The sequence below is a fragment of the Limulus polyphemus genome, unplaced genomic scaffold (genome assembly GCF_000517525.1).
Source record: "Limulus polyphemus unplaced genomic scaffold, Limulus_polyphemus-2.1.2 Scaffold1515, whole genome shotgun sequence".
Classification (NCBI taxonomy): domain Eukaryota; kingdom Metazoa; phylum Arthropoda; class Merostomata; order Xiphosura; family Limulidae; genus Limulus; species Limulus polyphemus.
Window position 1 is genome coordinate 208069 of NW_013667125.1, and position 11424 is coordinate 219492.

An 11424-nucleotide genomic window follows, 5' to 3' on the forward strand; every position below is an offset into this window, starting at 1 on the left:
TTAATTAGAAGAGCTTCATAAAAAGTAATGAAGGTCATATTTAATAAAAATATTAAGAATCTTAATAGGCAAATATAATATTAAGAATTTGGCACTAATTTAATTAAAATCTTCGTTAATTTAATTAAGTCGTTTTTTGAGTGTATAATGATTAAAATATAGGGCTTAAATAAATATCAAAGTTTGAAAATATTAGATGCTTACCTCTTGTGAGCTCTTTCAACAATCAAATATGCAAGATATATGATATAATTCACTGAAGTCAGTCCCTTTTATATACGGCAATGCAAGTTAAAACACGATCGCTGCAGCAGGCTCGTAATCGCTTTTCTTGGAAACTTCATTGTTGGTACTTAAACAAAAAGTGCTCTGATATCCAAAGTCGCCTGTTGGGGTTTAATCCGTGTATTGAACCAGTGTTCCAGATTTAAATATAAATATATAAACACATATGTACAACATACAAATATACATAGAAGCACACACAATACACGCACACGTCTTCTCTATCACAAAGCTGTGTAACCACGCGCACACTCGTCACACTACTTGTATCAAGTGACTAAGACGATACAATGCTTACACAACAATGCGCGCAGAGGCGACTGCAGGAATGAACTCTCATTGCAGGTACTTACACAAAAAGCGCTCTGATATCCAAAGTCCAAAAGTCGCCGAATTTTTTATTTCACTGATTTTCCTAAAACTTATATTACTGTCAGATGCAAAAATCAGATTGGACAAATTTGGACATTTTTACTTACATTTATTTTAATTTTTTCTACGTAGTAAATTTATCCACAATCTATGATATTTCCATATAAATAATTATATTTTAGCTCATGAACTGACCTCGTGGGCCGTAGTTTGGTGACCCCTGTATTAGTGTATCATATATCAAGCCAGTTGGCTAATAGGAGTGTTATCTTAACAAGTTGATTTACCATATAACATGTTAATTGGGCTGAAAGAATGTTAACCTACTCTTTTTTTGAGGTACTAGTTGGCTAGTAGGAGTGTTATCTTAACAAGTTGATTTACCATATGATATGCTAATTGGGCTGAAAGAATGTTAACCTACTCTTTTTTTTGAGGTACTAGTTGGCTAGTAGAAGTGTTATCTTAACAAGTTGATTTACCATATAATATGCTAATTGGGCTGAAAGAATGTTAACCTACTCTTTTTTTTTTTTTGAGGTACCAGTCTCTGGTGTCTTAATTTATACACTTATTTTGGTCAAAATTTACTGTCTACACCATGTGGCTGAAGTATATATATATTATTTTCTTTTTTAATACTGAAATACCTTTCTCAGAAAGAAACAAAACTTCATTTTCCTTATATTAGCTAGCAGAAGTATTTGTCCTTTAGATGATCATTCAACAGCATAAGGGAGTTACAGAAAGTTGGCATGGCATAACATGTGACCCCAAATGTGCATTATAATAACATTAGGTTTGCCACTTTGCAATTGGTGATTTGCTGTTGTACTGTGATAAACAATCAACATTAAGCCCATGTGAGGAGGGGTATGCATTGAGGAAATTCAAAAATCTAAGCCCATTAAGACACTCCCTGGATGGGGTTTACTATTCTGTGTGATGTTAGTGCTGCTTGAACCAAAACTGCGAAAGGAGATATTGAGAAGAGAGACCAATAATTAAATAACATGCATTATATCAAGATTAACGTGCTAAAACAAGCTGACAAACAGGTGTACCAAATTAACTTATCCTATTTACTGGAATGTCAATTTTTTTTTCATCATCTGGGTCATTTTCTGTGATTTGTGAAAATCTGATTTAAAAATAGGGGGGTGTCAGCCTACTCTACTATGATGTTCCATGTACTTGTGTTGTTTTGTAAACAAAGGTTCCGACATATAATTACAATGTGACTCCCTCATTGGCCACTCTCCACAGAGCATTTCACTGCACATGTGCTGTACAGTATAGCTATGGCCACCTCCATCATGCCCATGTGAAGACAGCAATTTGTCAGGTAAAGTTGAAATGGAATCTATCGAAATCCATTTTTATAAATCACTATCCAACTCCAAAAACATAATCAGTAGACCACCCTCTTTTCATATGTCGACATATTTATTAGATATGTCGAACTATTTATCCTAAAGTGAGCTATGAAATTTGGATGAAAACTTTGTTGGATTTATTTCATCACTGAGCCAATCAGTCACATTTTGACAACTGCATGGAACTATTCTAGTCACATGTTGTAATGTAAATGGACACAATATCTTTGAGATTATAATTCTTGGACCTAGAGGAAATACTTTTATTTTGAAGGCTGAAAATTTTCACGTTTAGGCAGGAACTTGGCTGGTTTTGTGTGAGCGATAATAGGGTTATTTACTAACATGGTGAATACAATGATCAACTATTTATTCTTCATGAGTGATGAACCAAAAAAGATAACCTCTTTACTAAGGAGAAACAGCGAATTTTTCACAGGATACTGTGCACCTGAAAGTATTCATATTTTTTGCCCTAAACATGCTCAGAATTGTTCTGAGAACACCTAATTTACTCCCACTATGTGCTCGTAGACCGCTTCTTGGGATTTCAGAGTTTTTTATTGTTTCTAATTGACATCCATGCATTTAGATTAAATTGAGCAGTTTAGTATGTAAAACAAATTGAATGCATTTTTGTGTAAGGATGTAGAGCACCAGATGCTGTTGTAGCTAGTGATTTGTTCAGTAGTAATGTCATGTTTACTATGTTAGTAAAAAAAATGCTTATTTTTTTCATAATTCCCATAAATGTTGTAAAACACATGGAATTATGATAGAAAGTATTTAAACAATTTTTAATGTATAAAACTTAGGACCCTTGTTTAATATTTCAAAAACAATATAAATAATATTTTTTTTGTCTTCTTCCTAGGACAAAGAACCAAGGGGTATAATACCCCTAGAAAATGTTCAAGTGGAGGAGGTTGTGGATCGAAACAGGAGTAACTGTTTTGAGTTGTTTTCAACTGGAAGTGATATCATCAAAGCATGTAAGACAGACTCTGAAGGTAAAGTGGTAGAAGGGAAGCACACAGTTTATCGTATGTCAGCTTCTACACCCGAGGAAATGACAGAATGGATTAAATATATAAGGTCTGGGAAATAATTACATCAGTATTTTTTGTTTTTTTTATGTTTGACATGTAGCCAACCTGTCAAGAAACTGTTTTGAAATATTTGGAATGCAATAAAGAACTACAGTGTGACAAGGAGAAATTAAATATTGGAAGTTAGAGTTTCATAGATGTCTTTAAGAGAGTTGAAGCTACAGACTATAATATTATTACAGTACAGCCTGAGTTTGAGACCTTTAAAATGGAGTATATAAGATGTTTAGAATAATATACAAATTGGAAGCTAGGTTGTTGGATGTTGACCTTAGAGATTAGAAGCTAGATTGTTGGATGTTGACAGTAGAGATTGGAAACTAGGCTGTAGGAAGTTGACAGTGGAGATTGGAAGCTAGATTGCAGGATGTTGACAGTGGAGATTGGAAGCTAGATTGCAGGATGTTGACAGTGGAGATTAGAAGCTAGATTGTTGGATGTTCACAGTAGGGATGGGAAGCCAGATTGTTTGTTGGATGTTGATAGTAGATTTCAAACATGATTGTTGGATATTGATAGTAGAGATTGGGATCTAGCTTGTTGGATGTCGACAATAGAGATTTGAAACTAGATTACTGGATGTTCACAGAAAAGACTGGAAGCTAGATTGTTTGGTGACAGTGGAGGCTGGAAATTAGATTGTTGTATGTTGACAGTAGAGATCAGAAGTTAGTTGTTGGATTTTGAAAGTGGAGATTGGAAGTAAGGTTTTTGGATGATGACTTTGGAGGTTGAAAGCTAGATTGTTTGATGTTCAAAGAATTGATTGGAATCTAGATTATTTGTTGGATTTTGATAGTGGAGACTGGAAGAAAGGTTTTTGGATGTTGACTTTGGAGGTTGAAAGCTAGGTTGTTTGATGTTCAAAGAATTGATTGGTAACAATATTGTTAGATATTTGCAGTGGAGATTGAAAGCTAGATTGTGGTATTGACAAAAGAGATTAAAAACTAGATTCTTGAATCATGACAGTAGAGATTGAAAACTAGATTATTGAATCTTGACAGTGGATATTGGAAGCTAGATTGTTGGATGATGACAGTAGAGACTTCAAGCTAGATTATTTGATGCTAACAGTAGAGATTGAAAGCTAGATTGTTGGATGTTGACAGTTGAGATTGGAAGCTAGATTGTTGGATGATGACGGCAGCACTTGGAAGCTAGGTTGTTGGATATTGACACTTGAGATTAGAAAGTAGATTGCTGGGTGATGACAGTAACACTTGGAAGCTAGGTTGTTGGATGTTGACAGTAGAGATTGGAAGGAAGATTGGTGGATGTTGACAATAGGGATTGGATGCTAGATTGATGAATTTTTAAAGTAGATTTGAAGCTAGATTGTGGTATGATTAAAATAGAAAATGGAAACTACATTATCAGACTATTGTTGATAATACAGATTTGGTAGTAGACAGTGGTATTAATTGAACTAGAAAGTAGAACTGTAAGAATGTTATTAACATTTTAAATTAGGTAGGTATTGAAAGTTAGATTGTTGAAAATAGAAAAAATAATCTCGACTGCTAGATGTGTAGAACAGAAATTGGAAATTAGATTGATATTTAGAATTAAAAATAATAGACAAATTGCTGTATTAATCTTTTTATGGGTAAGAGAAAAACTTAGTGTGGAAATTAAACTAGTAACTATTATTATGGTTTATAAAGAAACCAAATGTATCTCACTCTGTACTGAAATAATTATTTTTTAACATTGTTATATTTTGATTTGGAAGTACTAATCTTTTGTTTTGTTTTTACAGGCAAAGCATCAGTCATAATCCTTTTTATGACATGCTAAGTGCCCGAAAAAAGAAAGCGCAACATCTGTGAATAATCATAATTCTCTCTCTCTCCATGGTGAGAAATGTATACCAACCTGCATTGCAGTTTACAAAACTCTGCTTTTTGAAACTAACAAGATATTCTCCTATTGGGCTAAAACAGAAATCAAATGAAAGTAGAAGATTTGTGATCAGCAATCCTTGAATGGCATGTTGATGAATGATGAGAATTTTTTGTGTCTAAAAGATGATACTGAAAAAGTTTGTATTGTTGAATGGAAATTAGCAGTGTAATTAGTGATCAAGCCACTCCTACTTACTAGTGGTAAAAAAGATGGTTATTGGTTTTACAAAATGTGAATAGTATAAAAACAAGTATGTTCTGTACATTTAGGATTACCAGAAGCTATGTTTGTACAGTAGCTAGTGGCTAGTTAGAAGATATAAACACTTGAAACTAAATTTGTTCTATACTTAGAATTACAGGAAGTTACATTTTGACAGTATTCTAGTTTCATAGATGGTGATTAGTTAGAAGGTCTAAACAGTATAGACTGAGTTTATTTTGTACACTTAGGATCACAAGGAGCAATATTTTGACAATTTTCTGGTATTATAGATGGGGAATTGTTAGAAGATATATAATATGAAGAGTTTAGAGTAAGTTTGTTCTGTGTAATGAGGGTTACAAGAGCTGCATTTGGGCAGTAGCTGGTGACTAGTTAGAAGATATAAACGGCTTAGACTAAGTTTGTTCTGTAAATTTAGGATTACAGGAAGTTACCTTTTGATAGTATTCTGATATCATAGATGTTGATTAGTTAGAAGAACTTAGCACTATAGACTAAGTTCCAGAGGTGCACGTCTCAATTATACAGTTTTGACGAGTGGATCCTATAAAAGGAATTGACAAATTGGGAAAGGTAAAATATGAACAGTTAAGTCTAAAGTTGTGTTTCTCAACCTCATGGTCCATATTCATTCTAAAATGGTTTGCCATGGGATTTCCATATTATAACAGGGGGCCATGTAGGTGAGTCGTGTGGGGTTCGACTTCAACACCAGTTACAAGTACATTTCTTTTAAATCCAGGTATACAGTCACATGTGGAGTACACAAGGTATCAACTCGAGGAAGTTTACAGTTAGAATAAAGAATTGACATGGAGACTGAGATTCAAAAACACAAATAATAATTTAATTCAATTTGCTAAGATACTCAGCTACATCAAGATTACCAAAAGTCTTGAAAAGTTTATATACTAAAATCATCAAAATCTTCTATCTGAATGAGTAATTGTTCTGTACTTAAACCTTCAATAATATTCATCAAATCTCTCACTATAACAAATAGATTATCAATTAAGACATTACATGAAATACACTTAAACATAATTTACTTTATGAGTGCTCCTTAACGTTATACATTTTACATCAGTTCCTAACTATGCTATTCGATTGAGAGAGGTAGCAATGACTACTAACATGGAAGTTGTACAGTGAGTATTTTTGATACTATGTAGAATAGACATCTTCAATGATGTTGGTTGTTCAGGGACAGTAGGGCAGGCAACATCTAGCCAGAACAGACATGGAGTCAGCAGCTTCTTTCTCAGTGTCTTTCTTTCTTTTTGTCCCAAAATGCAACTTTATATACATAGTTTAGTGTGTTTTTACAATGATTCAAATAGCTTTACATGCTTATTTTGCAAGTAGTTCTTTTGTCCATGTCTTCCTTCTGATCAAAGTTCCACCAGTGGTATCTTATTTTCTTTTTATAGCACTTATTTCCTGCCATTAATGAAGATAACATAAACTCTCCTGTAGCTTTCTCTCTGCTAATGATGCATCTATTTATGTAGATAAGACAAACCACCAGTTTATATTACAGGCTGGAATGCATCTTGGTTTATACTTGAGATATACATTTTCTTTCGTGGTCAAGCATCATTATATAACTACTGTAGAACTACTGTTATATCTAGGGAACTTCCTTCTGAAAGTTCAAGCCTTTGGGGCTGTTTGATTCTCTGCTTTTGGCATTGGTCTGCAATTCTGGCCATGTGGCCTTCAATTCCACAGCTTATTCTTCTTGCTTTTCCAGTTTGTTATATCATTTCTTCTACTGCTCTCTATACTTATAATAGAATGCTGGGGCTTGTAAATCAGTTTTTTGTGTAGCTACTTCAATTAAATCCAGCAAAGTTACATCAGGCATGATCGCATCATTTATGTTTCTTCTAGTTACATTACTGATCAGACCTTGCTCATAATCTGATTTCAAAGTGTCCTCTATCATCAGTTCATTTGGGTTTCTATATGTTCTTTGCAGTCTGTTACCAAATTCTTGTAGCATATGCCCAAATACTCTGACTGACTCCCCTCTCTACTAAGTCAAACTATTTATCTGTGTCAGAATTATGTTAGTTTTTCTTGCTTTCTGTACTTCAGTACTAATCTATGTGCTAAATAGTGAAAATCTGCAGTTTCTCACAGTTCATCATAAGTTCTAATGTAACATTTAGCTTCTCCTGCTGTTCTTGATCTTAATATATTTGTTTTTTGAGTATCTGTCCAACCCAAAATTCTAGCAGCTTCATTTAATGTATTGATAAAACTTTCAGTGTCCTCATCAAGCTTACCATGAAATAATGGTATTACACCTGTTAAGTGCATAGCTTTCTATCTGCTACTGATCATCTATTTATGTAGATAAGACAAACCACTGGTTCATATTACAGCCTGGAATGCATCTTGGTTTATACTTGACATATACATTTCCTTTTCTGGTCAAGCATCGTTATATAACTTCTACTAACATGCACGTCTTTTCTTCATCTAACATGTTTGTGTTTCAAACATAGATTTTTTTAAGTTATATTTCTCACTCCTTGAAGCATTTGTAATTCTTGTGAAATGCTTAAAATGCTTCACTATTATGGTTTCAAAAGAAAAGATCCATTGTTAATTAAATGAAAATAATGTTTTATTTGAACATCTCATTAACTTACCTCTTGTTTCTTTTCTAAACTGTAGGATTAGGTTCTGCAAGTAAATCTATCTGACTATGGGAGTCTGTAAGATTGTCTTAGTATTATGAAGAAGGTCCATGAGTAGAAAAAGGTTGAGAACCATTGGAAATAAAACTTTCTACATAAGATGCTGCTATAGCTAGCAACTAGTTAAAAAAAGAATTATGTAAGTAATTAAGGCTACAACAAAATTAATTTAATGTAGTAACTTGTACTGTTCTTAGTGGCTGGTTGGAAGAGATGTGAATAAAAACTGTTAGTTGAATTATTGATCTATAGGAGAATAATAATAATAGTAAATCTGTGTTAAATAGCACAATATGATAGATAGTATGAGGTTCCAGGTATTTTTTAGAAATAAATTGTGGATATTGTGTTTGTTCAAGAGGCCAGTAGATGTAATCTTTGGTTTCTAAATTTAGCACTTTGTATATTGTTTCAGAGAATCATTCTAAAACACTAAAATTGTAAAAGTTCCATTTTTTGCATCCTGTAAGCATTTAGTGTTTTTTTTTAAGAGAGGAGTTTGTAGTAAGTAAAGTACAAGCTGTTAATGAATGTTCTTAGACTTTGTAGCTAGTAATAAGTTGTTGTCCAGTGAAAGAAATTTGGAGAGTATTATAATTTCCATAGGAATTTTTGTTGGTATGGAAGAAAATAATAGGCTCTTGTTATAAACTTATACATTTCTAGAGAGCATGACTGTGATTTATCAAAAGAGGGACACTTTATTCAAAGTAGAAATGATCATCAATTTCCAAGTTCTTCAAATGCAGTCTATATATAACTTTTCATTATATAGTGGTGATAATGGTGATATTATTTAGATATGAAGTTATACATATATATTTCAAGTTCTGTCCATCCTAAAGTGGGATAAAGTTGTGTACATGTATATATACTTAAGTACAGCTGTTTAAAGGTTTACTTTGAATGGTATGAGAGACAACCTGTATTTAAACTTTTTCTTAATATAGGTGTAAACAAAACAAGATTTATTGTAGATGTGAAACCTGAATTAAAGATACTTGTAGTTTTGTTTGAAAAATGAATATATATTATATTATGTAGACATTTATAATGTAGAATCTGTATGTGTCTAATAGTTGAAAATCTAATGTATCTCAGTATTTCATATATGAAAAGAAAGAAAAAAACAAGTAAGGAAACATTATTGACCTAGCACTAAGATCTACCTAGTCTTATTTCAAGAATCCAAAGAGTTATTGTATTGGTTAGTTATGCCCAGAAGCTGTGTATTACAGTGTTAGTTGTGTGGATTAGTCATGTCCGTATGTTGTGCATTAAAGACTGAATGAAATTGAGATATTTTTTTTCATCATCTAACAAGATCTCCTTAACTTTTGTAAAAAGACTGTGGGCAGTGCCTTGAGTATTGGCTAAAACTGTTTAAAAGTGATGTTAACTATTTATTACAGACATAAAAGTTTTGATCTGGTGTCATAGTAACTTGTCAGCTAAAAATGTTGAAGATAGACAGGAAAAAACAAAAGTAGTTTTTTAATTCAAGTAGTAGCCATAAATTATTAGTATTTAAAAAAAGGTTAACAGGTGCAATGAACACATGCTGATTATGATATATACTACTTTTCTCAGGATAAATTATTGTGACTTGGTAACATTATTATCCTTTTATCTTCATCAGAGAAGATACACAGATGTGAACCAATTTACTTGTGCCACTCTGCCAAGTCTACCAACAACTCAGTTGTTTATAACGTCTCTCATAACAGGGTGGAATTTTAGTGAATTTCCTTTGCTACTCATCAGTCAGTTTAATTTGCACAAAGGAAAGCTATTTATAAGAAAACAGTTAAAAAAACAACAAATTGTGTCATACTAATACAGCTAGTGTTTAAATGTTTTGGTCACTATGACAATAAATTGGAATGTCCTAGGTTATGATCCAAGGTAACTGATAACTCACTGTCTTTGACGTCCATAATATACAAGTTATTGTCAATACCAGAGTAAAAGTTATTTCATGGGGCTTTTGCAACTGTAAGTATTGTGATACTTAATTTTATTAATGGGTTTACCTAAAGGAGAAGTACATCAGTGTACAACTATGTTCTATCACATTGCATTTGACTGTCTTTAAATAGAGGAAGTTAGAAATCTAAAAAAAAAAAGAGATTTATTCCTGTGTTAATAGAATTATAGACTAGAGCCCGTAAATAGTTACTTTGTTACATTTATATAAAAAAAACTTGCACTTAAAACTGAGAAGTGTATTTGATAGAAAATTTTTGTAATTTTTAGAAATTTAAAGATCTTGTATATTTTCTATACTTCTTCACAGTTTCAGTTTTACAGCTAATGCTTTTACTCAGTTTTTGCTACATTTCTAGTTAAGCAACAGTACGTGGACTTGTGTAAAATATGTCTTGTTTTCTATTTTTTTCAGTCTTGGTGTACGTGAGTGATTTCTGTGAAATTTGCAGCAAGGTTGTACTGTATGATATATGTATACATATTTTTTACTTCTGTCTTTGGTGCATTTCATTGTAGGGAGATCTGTGAGTTCAAGTGGCCAAACATTTACAAATGCTACAACACAGGAAAGAGTTAAACTTATTTTATAATAGTTGATCTACTATTTTTGTTCTAAATTATAAAAAGTGAGATAACAAATAAATATGAGTTAAAAAGGTTAGTTTGGAAACTTGATTTGAGGATTTGTTTTGTCGAAAATTTACTTTTGAAGAATCAAAGAGTCAATAAAATATTCCAAATTTGCTTTATGTGCTAAGACATTAGTTAACTAATAAATGTAGTATGAAACACATTTTAACTATGCCATATTAATTTATTTAAAACATAAAAACTTCTTTTTGTATCGCTCTTGTGGGAACAACAGTTCAAAATTATTGCAGTAGTCACCAACTTAAAGATTTATCTATGTAACAATTCATTGAGCCACCATGTTAGACACTCAGGGCATTGTAATAAGATGAAATTTGATTATTTGTAAAAATGTTTATGCAGTGTTTTGTCACATTGTCGAAGGAATTGTCTGATTGTTTCTCATGTTCACAGGAGAATGAAGATGTACTTTTAAACGTTTCATGGGAATGGTTTGTGATAGTTTATAAACATTTCTTTAAGTAACAGCTGCTTATCTTTCCAGCTATTTACACTAAAGTTTTTATTACTATTTAAATTTTTTTAAGAATAGTGTTTATTGAAGTGAAAACAAGTCACGTTTCTGAATAAACATTTTTTTTGTTTTTTATTGCTGTAGTGTGAAAAGATATGTATTAAATTCTCTGTACTTTTAAGTATCGGTGTATTATTATTACTTTCAAATGTAAAGATTCTTGTGAATTTTGTTTATCCTCTTACATAATATGTTATGGTAACTCCCAGAAGTGGGTCAAAATATTGTATACATTTGTTATAGATACAATATTAAAATTAGGTTTTTAATATTTTAAACATAGTCTA

At 32.0% G+C, this 11424-nt stretch overlaps 1 protein-coding gene across 4 annotated transcripts in view; it reads left to right on the plus strand.

The window, feature by feature from the left end:
• LOC106463913 (cytohesin-1-like) overlaps positions 1–10150 on the plus strand; it is a 136605-nt gene extending 126455 nt beyond the window's left edge. For all 4 annotated transcript variants that reach the window (XM_022391550.1, XM_022391549.1, XM_013923992.2 and 1 more), the window contains 2 exons: positions 2908–3128; positions 4905–10150. In XM_022391550.1, the coding sequence (XP_022247258.1) occupies positions 2908–3128; positions 4905–4974 (291 nt within the window). In that variant the 3' untranslated portion in view covers positions 4975–10150. The remainder of the gene's footprint in view (positions 1–2907; positions 3129–4904) is intronic.
• The last annotated feature ends 1274 nt before the right edge of the window (positions 10151–11424 follow it).